General features: G+C 31.3%; 1 protein-coding gene across 4 annotated transcripts in view; it reads left to right on the forward strand.

Annotated features, from left to right (window-relative positions):
- dnc (phosphodiesterase dunce) overlaps positions 1-27,604 on the forward strand; it is a 341,190-nt gene that overhangs the window by 110,167 nt on the left and 203,419 nt on the right. The window contains exon 2 of one of the 4 annotated variants that reach the window (XM_081985113.1): positions 2,640-2,864. The exons of the other annotated variants lie outside the window; for them this stretch is intronic. Coding sequence (XP_081841239.1) covers positions 2,740-2,864 — 125 coding nt within the window. The 5' untranslated portion in view covers positions 2,640-2,739. The remainder of the gene's footprint in view (positions 1-2,639; positions 2,865-27,604) is intronic. 4 annotated transcript variants of the gene reach the window in all.

Consider the following 27,604-nt stretch of genomic DNA (forward strand, 5'->3'; position numbering starts at 1 on the left):
CATCTCTATCCTTGTCTAGAAAAAGATTTCTCTTCCTATCATGGGTATTCCTATACAGGGTGTTCCACGACGAAAGACAACGATCGATATAAGAAAAACTACCAAAGTCAACTTGCTTATTTTAAATGGGACACCCTCTATATTTTTGCATTTTCGGATTCTACGTCGAATTTTAGACATATTTCATGTATCCGTTTCTGAGATATTTACCATCCTATAGGAAATTTGACATTTTCAATTCATAAAACAATTTTAATTTACACATATCAAAAAACAGTTTTTTCTAGGTTTATGTGTTTTGTCGTGTTAAACAATGTTTGTTCTGAAATAAAAACATGGAAAATAGTCAAAAAGTCAGCTAAAAAGGGCAGAAAAGCGCATTCTTTAAATCAAACATCCCTCTTTTTATAATTTTATCTTATACACTTTTCAGAATTAGGGTAAATTTGTATTAGGTTACTTACTGATACTTTTTGACATAATTAAGAATGAATGATTTTCCATCCCAACTACCATAAATTGTATTACTTATTTGTTTCTAAACTTAATTCTTAAAATTAAATCAAAATATGATCCAATTTACATTCTATGCCTGAAAATTGACTTGATAATTTGACCAAATAGAGAATTTTTAATCTTTTTTACTTCAAGCTGAAAAATTGGCTTAAAACTATGAACAAGGTATGCTTAAATATTTAAAATTTGGAAAATGCGTTGAAAAGTAGATAATTTGATGGAAATCACATTTCAGAAAAAAAAATTTACTCGATAAATTGACCAAATAGAGAGTTTTTACTTTTTTTTGTTTTAAGTTGGAAACTTTACTTAAAAACTTGGACAACAAGGTATTTGTGATGTTTTGACATTTAAAACTTAAAGAATAACTTCAAAAGGGTAATTTGATAAAATTTACATTTAAGATATGAAAATTTACTTGATAATATGACCAAATAGTCAATTTCTTGCTTCAAGCTGGAGAATTGACTTGAAAACTTATCAATAAGCCATTTGAAACTTAAAAAATGACTTGAAAAGTAGATAATTTAATAAAATTTACATTTTAGATATGAAAATTGACTTGATACCTAATTTGACCAAATAGAGAATTTTGATATTTTCTTGTTTCAAGCTAGAGAATTGATTTGAAAATTTGATCAACAAGGCATTTTTCATGTTTTGACATTTAAAAAGAACAAAAACTTAAAAAGGAAAAAAAAACTTAAAAGTAGATAATTTGAGATATGTACATTTCAGATAAGAAAATTTAATTGGAAATTTCTACGAATAGAGATTTTTTAATTCATGCTGGAAAATTTACTTGACAACTTGAACAACAAAACATTTTTCAGGTTTTGAAATTGAAAACTTAAAAAATTACTTGAAAAATAAATAATTTGATGGAATTCTCATTTTAGATATGAAAATTGACTTGAAAATTTGATCAACAAGGCATTTTTTATGTTTTGACATTTGAAACTTAGATTAACTTGAAAAGTAGATAATTTGATAAACTTTGCATTTTAGATGCGAAAATTGACAATTTGCATTTCAGATACGAAAATTGACTTGAAAATTTGATCTACAAGGCATTTTTTTTGTTTTGACATTTGAAACTTAGAGTAACTTGAAAAGTAGATAATTTGATAAAATTTGCATTTTAGATGCAAAAATTGACAATTTGCATTTCAGATACGAAAATTGACTTGAAAATTTGATCTACAAGGCATTTTTTTTGTTTTGACATTTGAAACTTACAGTAACTTGAAAAGTAAATAATTTGATAAAATTTGCATTTTAGATATGAAAATTGACTTGAAAATTTGATCTACAAGTCATTTTTTATGTTTTGATATTCGAAACTTAAACTTAGTAACTCGAAAAGTAGATAATTTGATAAAATTTGCATTTTATATATGAAAATTTAGTTAAAAATTTGATAAACAAGATTTTTTTTTTATGTTTTGACATTTGAAACTTACAGTAACTTGAAAAGTAGACAATTTTTTATAAAATTTGCATTTTAGATACGAAAATTGACTTGAAAATTTGATCTACAAGGCATTTTTTATGTTTTGACATTTGAAACTTAGAGTAACTTGAAAAGTAGTTAATTTGACAAAATTTGCATTTTAGATACGAAATTTGACATTCATACAAAAATGACTTACTAAACTAGATTAAAATGTGTTTCTTGTTTGCTAACTAAAATTACAATCGTTTACTATATTTTGCTATTTATATTTTTCAATCATCAATTAATTTCAAGCATTCGTATGCATACTTAAAACTCCACCGTACTTCTTAATATTTAACGTAAAGTCACATAACAATAATTATTTATGAACTCATCATTAAGAATAATTTTGTTTTTGTAACGTTGGACGTCTATAAAATTTTTCATTGTATTGTTTTATGTATGAATATAAAATATGGGCAGATATGTTTTATAGGTAATAAATTTTACGATGCATTTTGTTTCACAACAACATATTTGATGAGGAACGTTTAATAACTCTGAACGGTCGTAATATTTCAAGATGCCCTATGGTTATTTCGCTAATTAATACCGTATTGACTAAATTTTTGGTGAAAATTTCCTAGTTAAGCCCAGCCAGTATGAAATAAATGATATTTTGCAGGAAACTGATAGTTTTTGAAAGTGCGGTTAAACCACTTCTCAATGCTCGTTCGAAAACACAATCCCCTAAAATGTCCGTATAAGTGGCCCCCTTTGCCAAAATGAGCAGTGGCGGAGGGGAATTGAGGATTCCCGAGGTCCGAATCGGACCTCCTGAAGGGGGTAATCACCTTTTGGTACCATCTTATGGTGCCCAACCACGGAGAAGACATAGCTGGATTTGTAGGTAAGTATCCATAAAAAATTACTGTTAAATCATCCAAAAAAGTGGTTTGGTTGTCAAATATGCACCTGCAAAATAACTAGTAAAATATTTTTAAAAGAATTTCATTGTGTGATGAGAAATTTCAAATATTATAGGAATTAAATGGTTGTTTTGGCGATAAATATTGCCAGTCACAAAACTATTATTTTTAAATTATAGAATAGGCAAAATTGTATTTTAGTACCTTATTCTTTACTAGTGAAAACGTTATTTTGAAAAACAAAGTTAAAATCATTGCTGAATAATTTATAATTTGTTTTTATATAAAACCACAACGAAAATAGTTATCGCAGTTATATCTGCGGAAAATCATTAGTATTCGTTTGCCAATTCTAATTTATAAATAATAACAATCCATTAATTAGCAATTTAGTGACAATAATTAAAATAAAATCACGTCTCATAATACGTTATACCTATACTCTTGGTTATTATCAGCTGTGTGCATTGGTTTAATAAAACAAATATTTGCTTAACCGTAAATTCGAACCAATCCCCTTATTTCAACATTAAAATTAATTACTTAAACATTGCTTGTATTGTATCGGCTGTAAACAACATTTTAATCTAATTGGAAAAAAAAAACATTTCCTCATCCTTTAGTTTTCCCACGGGAACGATAACCCTATGCAACAATAAAGTGTCTACAAAGTTAGCTTAATTCGCTTAGAGATTCGAAAGGAAATAGTTCTCTATTTCTTATAAAAATGTACTTGGAATACGAAATGTCCATTCAAACTGCATACAAATAGTACAGAAAGTGCATATTTTGAGTTCTATTTAAAGTCTGCTAGGTTTTCGCGTTTGCATTCACATTTGTCATTTCTCGAAGCTCCTTGAAAATATGCTTTTTGAATTTAATTTTCAAACCCAATAAAGTAAATAAAACTTTGTATAGTGTTGTAGATTACCAAGTTTTCAATTTATGGTTAATTGAATGGAAAATAATTGGCCCTCTATAACTGAAAATTGCTGCTAGCACTGAATTAGATAGCAATTTACTGGAAAGTTTACAAATTGGTCCAAACTGTTGAAAGTTTTGAAGATCTCAAACTTAAACTATGATGAATGTAGAGCAAAAGTTTATATAGGGTGTCCCTATTATCTGGAATTAGACTCTCAAGCATTTTGAGGTAATTTTAAGGCATTTGATAGTATTTTCAGGCATTGTCTGTATATTTCCAAATGTTTTGTAATATTTTCATTGGAATTTTGAGCGAAATAAAGCTTAAATAAAAGAAATTTTGCGATATTTTAAGGAGGAACAAAATTGACCGAAAATTGAACAGAACATATAATTATTATGGTAAAATCGTTGTTACATGATGTTGGGTTGAAACAATATTTTTTACAAATTATTATAATAATTGACCAATTTTTCAACGTTTAAACAACATTTTTAAGGTCACGTGACTGTTTTTGACAGGTGTCAACTGGCTTTTACAGTGTTGCAAGCCCAAAATTTTATTAATAAAGTCATCTAACGTTTATTTTACAATTTCAGCTTTTGCAACTGTCCAAATTTAATTTATCAAATAACCAACGCTTAAATAACATTTTAAAGTCACGTGACTGTTTTTGACAGGTGTCAGTTAACTTTGACAGTGTTTCAAGCTCAAAATTGCTTTATCATCGTCCCCTACGTGTATTTTACACTTTCAGCTTTTACAACTGTCTGAATTTAATTTACCAAATTTTCAACGTATAAATTACATTATAAAAGCCAAGTGACGGTTCCTGACAGATGTCAACTGGCGTTTACAGTGTTGCAAGCTCTAAGATTGCATAATCATAGTCACGTGATGTGTCTCCTACAATTTCAGCTTTTACAACTGTCTAAAATAGTCTAAATTTAATTTACCAAATTTTTTAATTTTAAACCACATTTTAAAGGTCACGTGACGTGTATTTTGCAATTTAAGTTTTTACAACTGTCTAAATTTATTTTTCAAAATAGAAAAGCAATAATAGAAAAGCTCTGTATTTTAAAGGCATTTCAAGGTATTTTGTATGCAAAAAGGCATTTTGGTGTACAAGAAATTATAGGCGGTCTACCTCTCCATTTACATGTAATAGAAAAGGAACGACAATTATTACGTCACTGCCACTAGCCCTGGGACGTACTTTAGGTAAATTTAGATTAGCTTTTATAACAGTCAAGCAATTTAAAATATTTGTTTAATCAGTGTGGATAAAATGTTTAAAACAGTATGGAAATTCATTACTAAAGGGTAATTGGAATATGTGCATCGAAACTATCTGTAATATTACACGCAATTTGCCTTCCTAGCTTCATTAGCTTCATGGCGTTATTTGCATATTTTCGCGAAACTCTCCCCGATTCCGAGGGCGAGGAGTTATTTCCCAGAATATGAAAATAAATGATTTCAGTTTATTAAGTCAGCTTGCTTGAATCTGAAATTTCTCGATCGTCTTGATGCATAGTAACTTGGGAAATAACTGCGAAAATATTACTTTCAATTAAACATAGGATTGTGAACGACACAAAACCATTTCTCAGTGGTTTTAATAATGTTTTAAAAAAAAATTAGAAGGAACTAAATCATTAGAAAAAATGATACTGAAGCACCAAAAATTCTTCCAGCTTCTAGAATAATTTCATGAAGAACAAGAATTATTATACAAGGTGGTCCAGTTTTAAATGTCAATAATTCACCATTATTGATGACATTCATTATGTCATTTTCCTGAAAAGTGCTTCTTAAGGAAAATACAGTCCTTCAAATTTCTGTTTAAAAAATCGTTTTTTTTGTCATAACTGTCAGTCCGTTGGAGCAATATTGATCAAATTTGGAACAAGCACTTTATTACACGTTATTACGGTCAAAGACCCAAAACTAACCCAACCCAACTTAAAAATTGTCTTGGAAACGGAAAATTCGCTTAAGAAGTTTAAAAAATATTATTGTAGCCAGTTTTCATAATTTCCAGACAAACTAAAAGAGTTTAGTTTTGAAAATTGAATTAGAAAAGATAAAAATTTCAGAAGCTTAAAAATTGTGTTTGTAACCAGTTTTCATGCAAATCGAGAGACTTTAATACTAAAAATTGACTTGTAGACATAAAAACTAATTTTTCAAGAATTTGTTACTACAAATTCATACATTTAAACCTTAAAAATTTACTTGAACCCCAAAATGTGACTGAACTAATGAAAAGTGACATCAGAAGCTTAAAATTTGCATTTGAAGTAAGTTTTCATAATTTGAAGACAAATTTCAATATTTTAGTCTTGAAAATAGTCTTAGATGCAGGACATTAACATTAGATTCATGAAAATTGTATTGAAAACGATCTTTTCGTGCTTTTTACTTTGCTTTTCATTTTCTTCGAATTCTGGACTATTTTTAGTGCTTCAAAACTGCTTTCAGCTTGGAAAATCGAGTTTTAAGACTATCTTCACCAAGTTATTGACATAGCAAACTTAAAAAACAATTTTTACATTCTTCATAGACTTAAAATAGCATTCCAAGCTTTGTCACTATTAAATCGACTTCTAGACACCTCAGTGCTAAAAATTCGGGTATTTCTTAATAAACTAGACTGTTTTTAGTGTTTTAAGGCTGTTTTCAGTGCCTCAAATCGAGTTTCAAGACTATCTTTACAAAGTTTTTGACTTATCAGGCCTAAAAGCCAGTGTGTCCACTGACCATAGTCTTGAAAATGTTATTTCAAGCTTCTTTACTATTAAATTGACTTCTACACTCATAGGTGCAGAAGTCAATTAATTGTAGCATCTCTAAGAAATTCAGACTGTTTTTTTAAGACTTTTTCAAAAAGTTAAGTTTCTTCAGCAATAAAAGTAAAAAATGTTGGTACCAAATGCTACAATAATAAAAGTCTGGAGAACTAATTTTTAGAAATAAAATAGTCCGAAAATTTAATTTACTTCTAGACTTGTTGTCCAGTCCAGAAAATTCAGTTGTACACCAATTAAAGTCTTGAAAATATACTTTTGGACTCTCTTTAGTCCTAGTAAAGTCAGTTCTAGCATTAAATCAACTTTTATATTATTTTTAGTAGTAAAAAATAAGTTACATGCACAATACAATCTTTGTCTTGATTTCCGGACTTTTTTTAGTTCTTGAATGCCAGTTTCAGACACTCAACCAGGATGGCAGTCTGAGAAAGCGAATCATAAGACCATTCTTAATAGTAAAAAGCAAGTTTTTAGACTATTCAGTACAAATTTGGACTTTCACAAGTCTTGGATGTTCAGTTTTAAACTATAAAACGATTTTTTAAATTGAAATTTGGAGGACTGTATCTTCCTTAGGAAACGTTTTTCAGAAAAATGACACAATGCAAGTCCACTTATTTTTTGATTGGCTATCAAATGGTGAATTATTGACACTTAAAACTGGACCACCCTGTATAGATTATTTTAATCATCCTTAGCTTTAACTACTACATCTTTTAGGGCATTCCTTGTCATTTCGACATGTTTGCAACTTAATAAGTGTTTTCTCAACCTTCAGACCTTCAAGGATTGCTCTTTTTCAAATATATGTAAAAATTGAATCATCTCACAATAGTCACCATCAATGCGAACACTACTAACACTTAAATTCAGTTTTTAAACTATAATTTAACTGACTTTAAATCCACTTAAAAAACAATTTCGCCTCATATACGACAAAGTTTTCCGGACACTGTGAAATCAGTGAACTAGGTGGAAACTCAAACAGGACCGGAATTTAATTATTTTCCAAGGACTGACCTTCATTAAGGAACCCACTGCAGTTTGCTCTATTCCTGTTGATTTACCTGGACACGTTTGTCCCTGTAGGGTCAGCTGAAGGACGTTTTGTTTGTTTTCAAGCTGTAATAAAGTCTGTTTTATTTACATTAATTTCAGGCTTTGTTCGGAAGAGCTTTAAATGTTGTAACCCAAGTATGATTAAACTTCCTACGTATGAAACTACTCCAGTAAGAATTTTGATTAGTTATGATTTCATTTTATAACTATTACTTTTGTTTTCATCTACAATACACTAAATAGGAAATAAATTAATGTGCTTTCTAAGTTATTCTGGGTAACTTTCCAACCACATAAGTATCCAGATTAAATCAATATTTGCTCTTTTAATTCCACTTGCTCTATTTGTTCAGTTACACAGTTCTGTACATACAGTTTCTTTTTATGGGATAGTTTTTATTTATTTTTTATTTGTTAATCATTTGGAATGCAGAATCCTTTAACAGGCTTGAATTTATTGTATGATATTCTTAAAGACATATTTTATGTTAAGTTTCCTAATCTTGGTAGCGTAAAACTCCTATTTTAAGACCTTCACTCTCCACTTTTGTTTCCTTTAAATGCCACTTTATGCAAATTGTGTGGAATTCTGGAACAGTTCCCTGAAAAACATCTAAAACCAAATTATGAAACGAAGGGGAAATATGCGACTTTGATTAAAATACGAAACTGTAGCTGAACAAAGAGTTCCAAACTACCAGCTAGATGCATTTAACTCTTGTGGCTTTTATCTAATATCGATTGACGTTATTGTTGCTTTTCGGCCATATCGAGATCATTTCCTCTCTCAAACTGCGTTAGGCCTGTGCAAAACTAGACAAGTAACCCAATTTTTTTTTGGTGATAAAATATGGACGTTAGGGCTGTTCGTCTCGATAGATTCATTGCTTGCTGATGTTTATCGATAACATAACAATTTATCAGAGTTACCATTAATCATTTAAGACGTTGAAAAAATGCCAGAACGAAGATCAGGGAATAGAAAGTCAACAATAGTAAAGAGTCACTTCAAACACGTAGTTTAATCCAGCTTTGTCTGTGCACGAACAAAAGTTTTATAAAAAACACGGTCTTTTCCTGTTTTGTTTGATATGACTAAACTATGAAAGTCCTGGCACATCATCGCATTTTTACGGTCAATTTTACCAGAGATATCACGAAATGGGCGTATGTGGTGTAAGATTACAGTGTGAAATCGATTTGATTAAGCTAGGCTGTTGCTTCTGGGCCTACGTAAGTCGTTCGTCCCTGTCTCCGTCAAATTCCTGTTAACCTGGAATAAGCCAGAATATTTGTCAGGTCCATGCAAATTTCCCATTTTTAGGGCGGCGATAGCGCTTCAGTTCACTGATTTAAATCGGTTTTTATTTGCGGATGTCGTGGTTATTTTGTTCGAGAGATATAGAGCTCGAATCAGATGAGAAAAGGCCACCGCATCATCAATGACGCAGTTTTTAAAACTATTTCTTTCTCCTTCTACAGTTGCCGTCGCATTAGATATAATCAGAGGCGTCCTATTAAAATATTCCCGAAAATAAATTGTTAAGCGGTCAAAAAGCCACTTGGCAACGTAGTACGGTTTTTACTTGGACACAATTAAAACAGATGCGGCAGCGGCCAGGGACATTTGGACCTTTTTATATGTTTTTACTAGCTGGCATTCTAAACGGTGTTGCCAAGTTTAAAAAAATGTAGTGGCGGACAGGGAGACTTAGGGGGTTAGGTTAGGTTCCGTTTTAGTCTGGTGTTTTGGTTGTATTGTTGATGGTCGCAGTTGAAGTTCACATAGTGTTATGAATAAAAAACGTTATTTTGTCAAAATGTCTTTCAAAAAGGTTGGAAAGAAAGGTGTTATCATATACAGCCAAGGCCGTGAAATCGTCAGTAACGTCTTACAATTTATGAAGAAAGAAGCAGAAGGAGTTTCCATTCCTTTAAAAAACTTGTTGTCTTTTATTTTCTTTATTAAAAACGACGAAAATGTTTCATTTTACTGATAAAATAATAGCACGCCACTGACTGGCTGCAACAACTTGGAAAGTAACGAGAGCAGCAATATTTAAAGCGAGACGTACAGAGATCGTGACATCATCGTTTGATGACGCCTGTGGCCTTTTCTTAGCTGATTCGAGCTCTACCTAATAATTTAAAGGTCAGGCGTGCGGATGTTTAACCACATATTTAGATAACAACAATTTAGCATGGAAAAAGATTTACTGTAATGATGAGTTTCAGAAAGTTAGTAGTTATTATTATGTTTTACATTTTTAGTCATTAAGTGCAATTTTTTTACTTGATGGGCAAAAAAAATACATTAACAATGTAGGTTGCATACCAGTCCAGTCTTCTATCTACTTTATGGTTACAGGGTGTCCCAAATCTCCAGATGCCAATAAATCATTACTGACCGGAATCATAATGTGGCCTGATTTTTGATGTTGCTCTGAGTAGTTCTGAGAGCTGAACCTATCAATTTACAAATAAATAATGTTGAATTATAAGACACCTCCAGATTTTAGAAAAACAAATCCTACCTTACAACCACCAAAAGGCACAAGAAGAACAAATGGATGACTGACGATATTCTGGATCTAATAAGAATTATACATACTAAAAAAGTCTTCAAAGAAGAATCCGAAATAAAATAAGAACAGCAAAAGGAAATTGTCTCACTAAGAGATGTCTGGAGTCAGAAAATCTGAGCAAACTAGGAAACGCCGGAATGTACAACAATAGGAATATAAGTTTCATTAAGAATGAAAACAATCAAATAATATTGGACAGCAAAAAACTACTACTAACATGGAGAGAATACACCACTTGTCTTTTCCAGGATGACAGACCAGGGAACCCCAAAATAGATACAACAACGCTATCAGAACAAAGTATATTAAAGAGTGAAATTAAACATGCCATAACTCTAATGAAAAAATGATATGTACTCAGAAACGTTTCATTTGGTTAAACGTTTCGTTTGGTTAAGAACACTTTTGAAACAAGAGATGCCATATTCAGCCTTGAAACATTGGTGCAGAAGGACGTCTTCTTGTGCTTTATCAACTACGAGAAAGCATTTGATAATATAAAGGACGATCTCCTCATATCGTATCTTGGGGTCCTGGGACTGGATGGAACAGATATTAAACTTATAGGAAATTTATACTGGAACCAAAGAGCGGAAATCCGAATTCAAAACGCAGGATGAGGATGCACAACTGAGGATGTCGAAATAAAAAAGAACGTCCGTGAGGGGTGCATCTTGGTTCCGATATTGTTTAACTTGTGGAAAGATCTTTCACCGAGTCAATCTCCGACAGTCCCCTAGGCATTAAACTAAACGGAATTCCCAAACTGGGTCTGAAAATTGACAACCGTAAAACTAAATGTATGACAATTAGTAGAAACGATACTCCAAATATCATAATATCCATAAATGGAGAGAGTATTGAACAAGTCACTCAATTGAAATACTTGGGATGCATGATCAACCAAAAATGGGACCCAGATCAATAAAATTTTTAACAGATACTGACGTGATAAAGAACCTTTACATACGAAGAAACCAACTGAAGAAAGAACCGATAAACCACGTCAATTTCAACAAATCATCTGACAGTGTCCATGTGGAGCGGATTTCAGGAAAATTTTATGATTACTTTTCTATGATAACGTTGATTCTAGCAATATTACTTAGTTGTTCACAATCTAGATAAAAACAGTTGCAGTCTAAAAAATGACAGAATCTCGTTTTCATCCAAATTCAAATTCTAGAATTGTTGGTAGTTTGTGATTGGTCAAAAAAAGCAGCTTTCGGCTTGCTGCTTTTTTTACCAATCACAAACTTTGCTGAGAGTTACGCACATGTAGACCTAGTATGAGGCAATAGGCTTGGTAAAGTTATAACATAGAGAGTTAACATATCAGAGAGTTACATGATAACAATTTTGGTAATGAACAAATTCACTAGAAATGTAATTTTAACTTACAAAGAGTCACGTGACCTTTAGGACTCTATTTGAAAATTAAAAACGTCATGTGACTTTAGGAATGTCATTTTATCTTTAAAAACAGTCACGTAACCATCAGCATTCCATTCTAACCTTCAAAATGGCCAACTGATCCTCAAAATTTGTTTTTCATCAATGGTCAAGTAATTCTTTAAATACCATTTTGGCATTAAAAAATTTCCTTGGAATTTTAACCTCTAAAAGTGTCACGTGACCTTTAGGATTCCATTTGAACCTTAAAAACAGTTATTTGATCTTAGAAATGTCATCAGTCACGTGACTTTAAAAATTAAATTTCAACTTAGCTAAAACTCAATTTGCAAGATATAAAAAAATATGCAAAAATAGTATGGCATTGTTTGATTCTTTCTATTTCACAAAATTTTTATTCTATTATAAACTTGTTTAGAGAAGAAAATTGAAAATTTTTATACACCCTGTATATGCGTCACCAAACAACTTTAAACCGTAGTTTATATTGTCACGTTTTGGGGTGGCGTAGGAAGAGAAACAACAATCGTAGCTCAAGTATGTGGTCTTTATTTATTACTTCGATTACACTAAATAGATCTTACCCCCAGACTAGGAGGGCCGCTAGCACCGCCGCTGGCGGGACGCGCATGGAACACTTTCTGAGAGGGGGTGTGTCGATGCGTGGGTGTGGGGGGAATGGGCGTAAGGCCTTCTGAAGTGCCGCCAAGCGGTACCCTCTCGATACGAGCTGGGTCCCCTATGTCCGGCACGCCCAAAGGACTTACTTAAGGCCCTGCAAGCCCTCTTGAAGTGTCGCCAAGCGAAACCCTCTCGATACGAGCTGGGAACCCCTTTGACCGACACGCCCAAAGGACTTACTTCAAGTACTGATAGGTTCAAGAGTTCGGACGGTCACCTCAGGGTTGCGTAAGAACTCTCGTCTTTTCAGCCTGGATTCCAAGAAGGTATCGAGCCGTCCGGGCACTAGAAAGTTCGGACTGATGCTCGATAGACCGACCCAGAGACCAGTGATCTTCGATGGCTTGAGACGCTGATTAAATACCCACATCGTGACCCCAATTTGCCGGTCTTGCTGATTCAGACAGTGCACTAGGGGAGACCGGGGCCCGACTAGGTAACGGAACATAGTGCAATCTATGCTATTCGTGACAATATAGTAAGCTTGAATTATTTTTTGATGCAATATAACCAGGAAATATATTTATCGTGAATACAATAAAAAGAACTTATCTTCGTCAGCTTTATTTTTATCTTTTACTTGGAATGATTTAGACAGGCGAGAGAAAAGTTTTATAAAAAAAGAGACAGAATTATTTATTATTTAGAATTACTTATTAAAAAAGTCAAGAGTGTGCATGGAAGACCATATGTATTAACTGGAATATTAGTATTAATAAGTTAGTTAGTATTTTTTTTCAAAAAATTTGATTACTATGTTAATTAAATTAGTATTTTGTATTACTTTTAAAATTAACTAGAAAGTAGTGTCTACTGAACATTTATTACAGAACTGCTTTCCTTTTGAGTATACTTTCCACATTTAGACGTAATAGTACGGAATATATGGATTTATGTTTGTTAAGTGTTACACTTTTATCGATACTTATTTACGACCAAACTAAAAGATTTCTCAGACCAACCTAATTCCGGGAAAGCCTAAAAAATTGCCAGTTTTGGCCTAAATGCCTCATTCTTAAATCTTGGCTTTGCGACCTATTTGATATCAAAATTCCACCAAATGTAGTGGATTATTTTAGAAAAATATACTTTATCTGTACTCTCATATATTTCCTACTTGTGTTAATCGTTATTTGTTTCTTGAAGTTGCAGTCATTTCTATTTTGGTCAATTCATAAAACTTTTCTGAAAACGCAAAATCTCAATTACTTGGGCTAACTTACTAACTTTTATTACGTTTGGCTATTAGTAACTTCGTCTAATTCCCATCTACATTAAAAGTGACCACATTGCTTTTGCACTTAATGCAACTGTAAAAGAAAAAGCCCCTAAAATCTATTTCGCAGTTAGAACAAACTAAGTTGCCACTGTCCTCAAAAAGCTCCGTTCTTTACAAGTTTTGTCGTATCTGTGGAAGTTCTTCTGGTATTGTTAAAATGCAGTGTGTTAGAATTTTGTTCTAAAGTTTTAAAATGGTTTCCAGTTTCGAATAGCTTAAACAGAATGAAATAGGGCTTCAGTTTAATGAGGAAGTTGCAGTAAATAGGCGAATGGACTGGAAGTTTCATTGTTCTTTTATAGACTAAAATAAATTTTGTTGGGTTTTAAGTTTTAACTGACTTCGTTTAATTATGGAAAATGTAGAAATGTTAATTAGGTTTGTGGTTTGTTTGGTTTATAAATCTGACAAAAAAATAAAGAACCAGTTAGTAAAAGAGGTGTAAAATACTAAAAAACGTCTTAACTTAACTTTTATGTAGTACTCAGCAGTGATTAAAATTAATTAAGTAAAATGAGAAATTTTAAAATTAATTTCATTGAACTTTTTTTTTCTGAAATATGGTTCTGGCTTGTGCGTAAAACTTCTAGTCATAATTTAGACATTGATTTATAAGCGGATACGTCAAAAGTGAGTAAATTGCACGCACAAATTATTCCAGAAATAGCCCTTCTGAAGATTTTTATTTAAGATTGGAAAAGTCGAACACATAAAAACTTTCTTTAACTCGATCTAACAATCAATTGCTTTTAGCCCAGAATGGCAAGTAAAAACGCGAACTGCTGGAAGGAAATTTGACTAATTTCGTTTACTCAACGTGGATACATTCCTTTAGTAGTATTAACACCCAGAATAAAAAATTGTACTGACTTTCTTTTGACTTTTCAAGTTGCTTTTCAAGCCTAAAATCTGAATTAATTATCTTTGCAATTGCTCATCTCGCCCCATAACGCAAAGCACTTCATTAAAACCACCCCGAAAGTGCCATTTTAACTTTTAATCGGCCTAGCAAAAGCAACTTGAAACAAATGCTCCTTTTGGGAACTTTGCGACGATATCTGAGAAACATGGAGATTTGAAAGGCGAATCGGTTGGTTTATTTGAAATTATTTTGATCGTAAAATAAATGGGAGACTCGGAATCCCCGTGGAATGAAATGGATAGAACGGTTTTGGAGTGGAGAAACGGCTTTTCTACAATTCTAACAGAAATATTATTTTATATTCTAGTAGATTGTGGATTTGTTATATTCGAGTGTCTTGTATTTTTGTTTAGAAAGTTGTTTCAGTTTTTGTTTCATAGTAAATTGGTTAATTCAGACAGTTAGGCAGATTTAAAACACAATTTATATTATGGGTTATAAGCAACTAAAAGCTTACTTATGTACAGGGTGAGTTATTGAATTTTGAACACCTCTTATGTCCTCGTTTTTCAATTTATCAAAAATTGAGTATCCTAAATTTGAGGTACAAACCAAACTTACAATTTTTTAAATGGGATGACACATTTTTTGTTCGATTTTTGAAATTTACGTCAAATTTAGGCCCTCTTGATGTAAAATGTTGCAGTCAACTGTTTTGTTCTATCAGTCTCAATTTGACCACACCCTCATATCGAGCAAAATTTTCGTGCACTTCTCTAGAAATCGGGAAAAACTCGCTTATTAGAGACATTCTGTATAATTACCACACAAGCACAGAAAAAGTGTACCTATATAAGGTAAAAGGTGTATTTGAGGCAAACATTTCAAACCTCTAACTTAACCGTTTTCAAGGTATTTATGCGAAAATATGCGAAAATGATTGTACAAATTTGACGTCTTTTATATAAGTTATGGACAATTTCTGGAAAAATGCTCCGAATTTGGACCAAACTATGGTTATTTCTGGCCTACTATACTGACAGCCGCTATTTTGGATTTCAACCTGTCACAGAACATGAATCTGATACCCATTTTGCTCTAACTGACACAGTTTTGGAGATGACTTTTGACGATTTCAAACATTTTACATAAGTAGGCCTAGAATTTGACGTAGAATCCAAAAATTAAATAAAAAATTGGTTATCTCATTTAAAAAATGAAAGGGGTGTTGAAAATTTAATAAATCACCCTGTACTTGGTTTTTTGTTTTTCTTTCCTGCTTATTTTACTTTCAAAGAGCTATCGTATTTATAAAATCTTTCTGATTCTTCTTTTAGATCTCCTTTCTATAATATATTCTAAACATAACTCCACACATTATAAATTAATGCAAATATACTAAAATTTTAAATTTAGAGAATTCGTGTCCCTCATCACTCTACATAATGCCCAAATCTTTTTAAAATAATGTTTTTTATTTAATGATTCAGTTTTTCGATCATTCTAGATGATAATAAAATATTGCAAGTTTATTTAGCACAACTAGAAGTTTAATACAAATAACCAGTAGTCAGGTAACCTAGGAAAGAAATTTCTGGCACAAATCTGACAAAATAACGGTCTGTTTTCCTAACCAAATTTCTCATTCTCCTGTTTTACTACAGAATTTAATTAAATTTCCAGTTTCATGTTCGATTATAAAGATGTTTTTCTTTTTATCTCAGTTCTCACGCTCCTTATTTCAATAAGCATGTCGCAATAAAATTAAATAAAACAAATCTTGATTAGTTTGGTTTCCAGTTAAAATCACCCGGTATTAGAGTGCTAATATTTGCAGGATCAACCCCTCAAATTAAGTTTCTTTAAACAGCTTTCGCCTAGAGGTGCTATTAATAAATTTAATCGAAATCAGTTTGACGTAAAACAAACATTTTCAAGGCAAAGAAAGTGGTTTATCTCCTTGAGGCTAAACAAGTTAGAATACAATTTTAGAAAATTTCCTGAAGGGTTATTACTAGACACAAAAGCTCAACAAACTCTAACTTGCTGCTCTTGTGAATAAGAACAATGTGCACAATTTAATTCGTTCAGTCCATGTTCCTAACAGTTATCAGGGAAGTGAGATTTCAAATTTACTAAAACGATAGAATTTTAAAGAATAAATTTTCAACAAAACCACTGATAGCATCAAACTATTTACGCCCTTAATTAGTTCTAAATACTAAAACAATCAGTGGTTTTACAAGTTTCAACTACCCCTAGTAAATTTAAATTTAAGGGATAACTAGTCACATTTATCACGAGGGTTTGGTCATTGTACAGTTTTTGCCTTGCTCGATATACAATGGGTATTAGTGTTAATTAAGTCGTTTTTTGATTCAACGCCTCATTCATCAACGATTTTGTGTAATCCTTTAATTTTCAAAGCGTGGAAGGATCAGCGTTTTCAGCATCCACATTTGTATTAACTCAATTGTCTTTATCCTTTTAGTTTAATTTTTCTTTTGTGTAGGTTAGTGCGCTTTCAAATTCAGTCTAAAATCACTAATTAACACTTTTAACACAGTTATAAAATTAGGTGGAAAGTGGAAGTTAAGGTTTTAAGCTTTAATTCAACTTCATTTCAATAGATAATTAACTTAACTTCACCAAACTTAAATTTAATATTACTTTAATATCGTTCCGGTAACAGTTGGCTATTTCTAGGAAAACTTTTTTTTGTGGCGTTTCAACTTATTTTACCGGTAAAGTTGGCCAATTTCTAACGGATCGTGGATTATGTGGAAAAAACTTCTTTCGGAAAATGTGCCCTCCGACATCCTGATGAAAGGGCCGGTAATATGTGTTTGGTGAGAGAAATCGGGAAAAGTTTGGGGTCTTTTAATATTTCTTTACTTTGTCAAAAACCTTTATTAGGGGTGTTATTGATGAAAGTTTGGTTATTGTTTTGTAACAGTTTACCCCTTAAAAATGTCGTGACAGTGAATTGACAAGGATTTCTTTAGTTTACAAAGAAAACTAAAAGAAAATTATAAGGCGGGAATTCGTGAAAATTGCATAGTTACAAAGAATTTCTTGCAGAAATTTTAAATTATTTTTCCGGAAAACAACTGCATATTTAAGATAGTTTTGCAAATGAAGCATATTTAATACAGTTTTTTAATACAGTTGAAAAATGTTATCGTCATATGTTTTGAGATATTCTGACAGGCGCTACCATTGAATTTTTCAATTTTTTGATCTGATTTCAGAATTAACATATGTCCAATTGCTTGTCAAAGTGTTGACACATGTTTTGATTATTCTAAATAAATCACCCTGTATTTTGTCTAATTTTAAATATGTATATTTTATTGCAGATCTTATTGGTTACTTTTGAAAAAAATTCTCATATAAACAATGAAAAAATTCTCATATAAGCAATTGTAAATGCTGTTGTTATGCAATGCAATTTTCAAGAAACTTGCAAACCTGTAAAGTTCAGTAGACACCTGTCAAAATTAGTCACGTGACGTTTTAAATTGTAAATTAATTGCTGAAAATTTGGTAAATTAAATTTGCAAAAGTTGAAATTGTAAGAGACATGTCACGTGATTTTGATAATGCAATATTGAACTCACAACACTGTAATGGCAAGTTGATGTCTGTTAAAACCAGTCACGTGACTTTAAAATGCAGTTCAAACTTCGAAAAATTGGTAAATTGAATTGAGACAGTTGTTAAAAATTTGAATTGTTAGAGACTCGTCACGTGACTTTGATTATACTATTTGACCATAAACACGGTAATGGCCAGTTGACATAGGTCAAAAACAGTCACGTGACCTTTAAAATGTGGCTCAAACTTTGAAAAATTGGTAAATTAAACTGAACAGTTGTAAAAATTTGAATTGTTAAAGACTCGTCACATGACTTTAATTATACTATTTTGACCATACAACACTGTAATGGCCAGTTGACATCTGTCAAAAACAGTCACGTGACAATCAAAATGTAGTTCAAACTTCTATTGCAAATAGTCAACTCCATTTGTGGAGGTATAAAGTACTGTCAGACTACTTTAAATCGATTTTACTGTGATTTAAGTGTGTTTTATAGTTTTACAGTTTGATAGAGAGGATTTTGACAGTTGACACTTGACAGTTGACATGACAGACCAAATTGCATATTGAATATACCGGTTTTGCTTTGCAAATAGTTTAAAACCTCATTCGTGGTGGTGTAAAGTACGGTTAGACTACTTTAAATCGATTTTACTGTGATTCAAGTGTGTTTTATAGTTTTACAGTTTGATAGAGCGGATTTTGACAGTTGACACTTTAATGACAGACCAAATTGCATATTAAATATACCAGTTTTGCTTTGCAAATAATTAAAACCTCATTCGTGGTGGTGTAAAGTACGGTTAGACTACTTTAAATCGATTTTACTGTGATTCAAGTATGTTTTATAGTTTTACAGTTTGATAGAGAGGATTTTGACAGCTGACACTTTAATGACAGACCAAATTGCATGTTAAATATACCAGTTTTGCTTTGCAAATAGTTAAAACCTCATTCGTGGTGGTGTAAAGTACGGTTAGACTACTTTAAATCGTTTTTACTGTGATTCAAGTGTGTTTATAGTTTTACAGTTTGGTTGAGAAGATTTTGACAGCTGACAGTTCAATGACAGACCAAATTGAATGTTAAATATACCAGTTTTGCTTTGCAAATAGTTGAAACCTCATTCGTGGAGGTGTAAAGTACGTTTTTACTACTTTAAATCGATTTTACTGTGATTCAAGTGTGTTTTATAGTTTTACAGTTTGGTAGAGAGGATTTTGACAGCTGACACTTTAGTGACAGACCAAATTGAATGTTAAATATACCAGTTTTGCTTTGCAAATAGTTAAAACCTCATTCGTGGAGGTGTAAAGTTCGTTTATACTACTTTAAATCGATTTTACTGTGATTCAAGTGTGTTTTATAGTTTTACAGTTTGGTAGAGAGGATTTTGACAGTTGACACTCTAATGACAGACCAAATTGCATGTTAAATATACCAGTTTTGCTTTGCAAATAGTTAAAACCTCATTTGGTGGAGAGGATTTTGGCAGCTGACACTTCAATGACCGACCAAATTACGTCAAACAAACCAGTTTTATATAGCAAATAGTAAATTCATAAAAAATACAAAGTAATGCAATTTTGGTAATTTATGCTGTCAAATTAAAATTTCAATTAGCGATTGAGTAAAATCGAAACAATTTGACAGTAAGTATGTAAGAAAATGTCAAATTTGAGATAAATCGATTATTTTTTAAATTGTTACTTACCGAAAGAAAAAAATTTTAAGGCCGACCAAGACCAAAAGTGCGAAAAAGTAATTCTTTTCCTAGTAATAGAAAAATAGTAGTAGTAGTAGGAAAATATTAACTCATCTTATCGTACTAGTGCGGGAAAATCTGTGGGAAAAGCTATTATTAGCGCACTCGTAGAAATATACTCGTAGTAGTAGTATATGTAGTTTACGTTAAAATGAACTCTAGTTTTTGGATTTCGTATGACTAACTATGTAATAAATAATGCTATTGTAGCTCAAAAATTTTGTACTGTATGGAATTATCGCAGAAAACACTTGAACTGATAGAAGCAATCAGTTTTCAGAAGACAAATTTGGACTTCCAGATACTCGATCCAATCAATACAGTCAACATAAGTTCTAAGCTTTTCTTGAACTTTTAACCAAAAACGAAAACTTTAAAAATTCCTTTAAAGAAATATTGTGCACAGCTGTCAGCATCTCCGTGTTATCCCTTTGCACTGTTGTTCTCACAATAATCCAATTTACCGAATCGGCTTTGGCTACTGTTTGAAACTGATACCGCTATTGGATTTCCTCCAAACCGTAAATGATGATAAATTGCATTTACATTTTTCTTCTGATTTAAAATCGAGCAAGTTAAGTAAATATTTTGCTAGGTTTCTCTAATATAGTAAAACTGATATGTTGATAGGACCCACAAACATGCTATTTTGGACGCGATACAACTCGGTGACAATCTCGAAATATGAAAATGCTATTTTCAACGCTTGTGGCTTAATATAAATTTTGGAGTACGTTCAAGAATAGTACGGTTTACTACCAGGGTTATGCAAAATTTACCATCACAAACTGCCAACCATAAAGAAATTACTTTTTAAAATGTACTGAGACTCTGAATAATAGTTTCCCTAGCATCATGCCATAGGGTGGAATGAGTTGAATTTTTGCAAACTATGGTTGAGGCTGTGTTTAAGAATTCGTATAGTTTTGAAATCCGACTGGTACATGACTGTTCAAAGTGAATAAACCACAATCATTGTGTTTGCGGTCTCTTTTATGACGGACGGTCCGAAAACTGGCTGTATCAGCTGTTGAGTCGTTTTATCTACGAAGTGATGATAGGTCACTGATTTTTTGAACATTTTTAATGAGTTTACAAAAAAAAATCCGGTACTTGCTGTTAAGTGACATTTTCGTAGGGTTTTGTAAACAAGTCCATTGCCAATTCGGATTAAGTGTCGTGTGTGTGTGTGTGTTGGTATCGTTCAAAAAGTGTTCATGTTTCCTAGTCCATATTAGTTTAGTGATTTTTGTTTGTTTATGTTCAACCCAAAAGTGTGAGTTTCACCAGCAACGTCATATTATGATAAACGATACACTAAAATTTTAAAATGATGTAAAACCAGGTTGCCAAATAATTGCGTCTTTTTGCATAACAAAATAACATCACCACACCATTTTATGTAGTTAGTATATTAAAATATTTTACACCCAAGAATTTTGTACAAAAAAAAAACTTTTTTCGAAAGACTGAAAACAGTGTCGCAATTTACACCGACAGATGTGAGTGATTTTACACAAAAGAAAATGCAAAGGAAAAGAATGATGATTTTGCCGCATTTGAAAAACGAGTTTGAGGAGGAGACGGGTTGGACCGTTGTTATCGGATCTGAATTCCTAAAGGGTGAGTGTGAATTGGAAAATGCATTTTTTGTTGTTTGGTTCCATCAATTTCCCTTAAACAACAAGCTGAAATCCATATCAACTACTACGACAACAACGTAATCCTAACATAAGCTATGGATTACATCTAGATTTAGTTCTGTTTATTCCAATTGTCCAGCTTATCTAATAAGACGTGATAATCTATACTAGCGCGACCCAACCAAAGCTTTAGATTAAGTTGTGTAATTTGTAATTTTGGGATTAAATCTGTTTTTCTTTTTGGAAGAGAGTAAATAAAACTTTGTTGCCAAAGGATTACATTTAAGACTAGTTACGGTTGTTTTAGAAAAAAGTTAGGTATACAGGGTGGTCCAGTTTTAAATGTCAATAATTCACCACTCGATAGCCCATTAAAAAATAAATTGACATGCATTATGTCAAAATACAGTCCTTCAAAGTTCAGTTTAAAAAATCAGTTTCTTGTCCATAACTGTCATCCCCATGGAGCAATTTCAATCAAATCTGAAACAAGCACATATGAAATTAATACTTATTATGTATGATAATCTGTCAAAATTGTCCAGATTGGTACAGGAAAATGGTTTTAATTTTTCTGCCTTATTTTCTACGTCACTGAATATTTTTAAAAATTACAATTTACCGTTAGTTAGTTATTTTTAATTACTTTCCTTGTTCAAGTTGAAAAGGAAAGTACATTTTATAAAATTATAATTTAAAGTTATTACGTTCAAAGACCCCAAAACCAACCCAAACCCAACATTAAAAACTGTCTTGAAAACGGTGAAAATTGACGTAAGAAGCATAAAAGAAGACAAAAGTGACAAATTGAAAATAACTTTAGTTTTGAAAGTAACTTAGAAACCAGTAAATTGACTTTGAACACTGAAAACTAATTTGAGAGGCTTACAAGTTGTCTTTGTAATAAAGTTTTGTTACTTTTCAGACAAATTAAAATTGCTTTTGAAATTGAGTTGGACACTGTGAAAATTGACTTAAGAGGCTTCAAAAATTACTTTGTAATCAAGTTTCATAGTTTCCAGACAAATTGAAAGACTTTAGTTTTGAAAATTAACTTAGAAACCAGTAAATTTACTTTGAAACACTGAAAACTAATTTGAGAGGCTTAAAATTGTCTTTGTAACAAGTTTTGTTACTTTTCATACAAATTAAAATTGACTTGGACACTGTGAAAATTGACTCTAAGAGGCTTCAAAAATTACTTTGTAATAAATTTTCATATGTTTCCAAACAAATTAAAAGACTTTAGTTTTGAACATTAACTTAGAAACCAGTAAATTGACTTTAAAAAACACTGAAAACTAATTGAGAGGCTTAAAATTGTCTTTGTAATAAAGTGTTGTTACTTTTCAGACAAATTAAAAATTGATTTTGAAAATTGACTTGGACACTGTGAAAATTGACTTAAGAGGCTTCAAAAAGTACTTTGTAATCAAGTTTCATAGTTTCCAGACAAATTGAAAGACTTTAGTTTTGAAAATTAACTTAAAAACCAGTAAATTTACTTTGAAACACTGAAAACTAATTTGAGAAGCTTAAAAATTGTCTTTGTAACAAGTTTTGTTACTTTTTCACACTGTGAAAATTGACTTCAGAAGCTTAAAGAGTTACTTTATGTCCAGTTTTCATAGTTTCCAGACAAATTGAAGAACTTGATTTTGAAAATTAACTTGGAAACCAGTAAATTGATTTTGAAACCCTGAAGACTGATTTGAGAGGCTTAAAAATTGTCTTTGTAACAAGTTTTGGTACTTTTCAGACAAATTGAAAGACTTTAGTTTTAAAAATTGACTTGAAAGGCTTAAAAACTGTCTTTGTAGTCAGTTCTTATAGTTTTCATATAAGTTACAAAACTTAGTATTGAAAATTAACTTGTAGACATGAAAACTGTTTTCTCTAGAATTTTGACTACAAATTCACACATTTAAACCTTGAAAATTGACTTGGCAGTGATGCTAAACTAAGAAAAGTGACAACAGAAGCTTAAAATTTGCATTTCAAGTAAGTTTTCATAATTTGAAGACAAATTCAATAGTTTTGTATTGAAAATAGTCTTAAATACCGAATATTGACATTAGATTCATGAAAATTGACTTAAAGACTAACTTTTCAAGTTTTTTTACTTAGCTTTTTATTCTCCTAGAACTCTGGACTATTTTTAGTGCTTTCAGCTTGGAAAATCGAGTTTCAAGACTATCTTCGCCAAGTTTTTAACATAGCAGACTTAAAAAACTATTTTTACATTTTCCATAGGTTGAAAAATGCCATTTCAAATTTCAGTCACTATAAAATTCACTTCTAGACATCTCAGTGTTAAAAATTCGGGAATTTCTTAAAAATGTAGTGCCTTAAGGCTGTTTTCAGCCTGAAAAATCGAGTTTCAAGACTGTCTCAAAGTTTTTAACTTAAAACTTCTGAAAGCCAGCTTGTACACTATCCATAGTCTTGAAAATGCCATTTCAAGCTTCTTCACTATTAAATTGACTTCTATACTCATCGGTGCAAAAAATTGGAGCACTTAAAAATAGAGTTTAAGACTATTTGTAATAGTAAAAGTCAAGTTTCAGACTCTTCAGTAATGAAAGTAAAATGTTGACACTAAATGCTACGATATTAGTCCAGTTTTAATCCAGAAAATGAGTTGTACATCAATTACAGTTATGAAAATGGACTTTTCGACTCTCTTTAGTCTTAGTAAAGTAATTTCTAGCCTTAAAAGTAAACTTCTAGACTATTTTTAGTAGTAAAAAAGATTAATAATAATCATGATAAAACTTGAAGACTTATTAAACCTAATGCAGTAGATTTCCAAATATTTTCTGACTTTCATGTACTGCACTGCAAATTAATTAAGATTCTAGTCAACCCATGTATACAGTTTCCTATAAGCAAATTAAAGGTTTCCACTTGTTTTGCTCTTAAGTTCATCAACCTTTAAGGGTTTCCTTTATTAACGTGGGTGGCACAAAAAGAGGACTCATGTAGGTTATACAACTTGATTTATTAGCAACAAACACATACAATGTAAAAAAGGGCAACTCCCTTAGATATTCTGCACTCATTTTGAATTAAAATGAAAGCTTTTTAATTGAAAAGGCAGAATAAATTACACTAGCACAAAGTCGTTTCAAATAGTTGAAACGACTGGGACAGAATAACTTTCGGTCGTAATAAATTCGTCTCTTGTTTCGTATAAAACTTTCAAACTGAATAATTCCCTCTCTTGTTTACTATACACGTCTACCATTACAGGGTGTAGCATTACGTGTGCGAAATTACTTGTAATTAAAAGTTTGATATTGTTTCATTTTGCTTGTATGGCGAGTAGAAAAAAGTTTTGACGCCATTATTAAACTTGTTAAAAAAGTTGAATTTTGTAACAGCTTGTAAAGGTAGAGGTAAGTTTTAATTTGGTTTCTTTAAGAGCAATATAACAAAAGTTTGCCAAGCGTGTTATGAAACATAAACGAAATTGAGTGTAAAAAAATATTTTGTCTGATTTTTGGGATTTTTCGAATTACTCTAGTTAGTAGAATTACTCGGAATTACCGTTGCAAAAGTTGAAATTATTGTAAGATACATGTCACGTGATAATCCATGTTTTGACACCTATTTTGACGCAAATTCTGTCACATGTCCACAAAAAGAGAGTTTGCAGTAAGAAAATTTGCAAAATCAAATTTAGACAGTTACATTGTTATTTTGAGCTTGCAACACTGTAAAAGCCAGTTGACAGCTGAAATTTTAAGAGCCACGTCACGTGACGTTAGTAATGCAATTTTCAGTTTGCAACACTGTAAAGACGAGTTAACGCCTAACAAAATCAGTCACGTGACCATAAAAACAGTTTGAACTAATAAAATTTGCTAAATCAAATTTAGACGGTTGTAAAAGTTGAAATTCTTATTTTAAGCTTGCAACACTGTAAAAGCCAGTTGACGGCTGTCAAAAACAGTCACGTGATCTTTAAAAAAATAGTGTAAACATTGAAAATTTGATAAATTAAATTTGGACAGTTGTAAAAGCTGAAATTTTAAGAGACACGTCACGTCACTTCGATAATGCATTTTTAAACGTGAAACACTGTAAAAGCCACCTGTCACATGTCAAAAACAGTCAAGTGACTTTTAAAATGCAGTTTAAACGTTGAAAATTTGATTTAAATATAGACAGATTAAATTAAAACAAATGGAAAAGCTGAAATTTTAAGAGCCAGGTCACGTGACGTTGATAATGCAATTTTCAGTTCGCAACACTGTAAAGACCAGTTAACGCCTAGTAAAACCAGTCACGTGACCGTAAAAAAAACAAATTGAACTAGTAAAATTTGCAAAATAAAATTTAGACAGTTGTAAAAGTTGAAACTGTTATTTTGAGCTTGCAACACTGTAAAAGCCAGTTGATAGCTGTCAAAAACAGTCACGTGATCCTTAAAAAATAGTGTAAAACATTGAAAATTTGCTATATTAAATTTAGACAGTTGTAAAAGCTGAAATTTTAAGAGACACATCACGTAACTTGGATAATGCACTTTTAAACGTGAAACACTGTAAAAGCCACCTGTCACATGTCAAAAACAGTCACGTGACTTTTAAAATGCAGTTTAAACGTTGGAAATTTGATATAAATATTGACAGATTAAATTAAAAGAGATGTAAAAGCTGTAATTTTAAGAGCCACGTCACGTGACGTTAGTAATGCAATTTTCAGCTCGCAACACTGTAAAGACCAATTAACGTCTAGCAAAATCAGTCACGTGACCATAAAAAAACAGTTTGAACTAATAAATTTGCAAATTCAAATTTAGACGGTTGTTAAAGTTGAAATTGTTATTTTAAGCTTGCAACACTGTAAAAGCCAGTTGATAGCTGTTAAAAATTGTCACGTGATCTTTAAAAATAGTGTGAACATTGAAGATTTGATAAATTAAATTTAGACAGTTGTAAAAGCTGAAATTTTAAGAGACTCATCATGTAACTTCGATAATGCACTTTTAAACGTGAAACACTGTAAAAGCCACCTGTTACATGTCAAAAACAGTAACGTGACTTTTAAAATGCAGTTTAAATGTTGGAAATTTGATTTAAATAGAGACAGATTAATTTAAAACAAAGAAAAAGCTGAAATTGTAAGAGTCACGTCACGTGACGTTGATAATGCAATTTTCAGTGTGCAACACTGTAAAGACCTGTTCAAGCCTAGCAAATCAGTCATGTGACCATAATAAAAACAGTCAAAAACAGTCACGTGGTTTTCAAAATGTAACTTAAACTTTAAAAATTAGTAATTTAGATAGTTGTAAACACTTAAATTGTAAGAGACACACCCGGTGATTTTGATAATGTAATTTTGCGTTTGCAACACTGTAAAGTTAGTTGACACTAAATGCCAATATTAGTCAAATAATTCAATTGTTTTAGTATATATTGCAACACTGTTACGTTTGACAACTACAATTTACTCGTATATTTTTAAAAAAGTAACCAATATAACTTCAATAAGTTAGAAATATTTGAAATCAGAAAAAAAAATTCTCCAATTGAACAAATAACATACAGCGTGATCTATTTAAAATAAGCAAGACATGTGTCAAAAATTTAACAAGCGACGGGCATGTAAATTTTTAGATGTCAAAAAAATTTCTTTTTAGCAAAACTTTAAAAATTTCTTTAAAAATCTAATTCAAAAGTTTCCTTCAAACCGTTTTTCTAGTGGAAAAAATAATAATCGTTACTATCTCAAATTTACCCTCCAAAAAAATTACTTTAATGTAAGAAAACTAAAACAATAACAATTTTCTAACATTCTACACTAATTGTAGAAAACTTTACTAAAATTTGGTGCACATTTAAATCAAGGTGATTATTCACAGAGATAAATGGGAACAATCTAAATTTACTTTATGGATTATATAAAGTTAAACTGAAATATGGTATGTTTTAGTTTGGATGTTTCAGACTTTAAAACTAAAACATAATTAATGGAAAATATTTCGCCTAATGCACAAAGTTTAATAGCAAATTTACCTGAAAAATGTTATATTTTAGACAAATTGTGCGTTCGTATAGTAATTATCAAAATCGTGATTATTA

This window comes from Ips typographus, linkage group LG8 (genome assembly GCF_016097725.1).
Source record: "Ips typographus isolate SLU linkage group LG8, UJ_Ityp_2.0, whole genome shotgun sequence".
Classification (NCBI taxonomy): domain Eukaryota; kingdom Metazoa; phylum Arthropoda; class Insecta; order Coleoptera; family Curculionidae; genus Ips; species Ips typographus.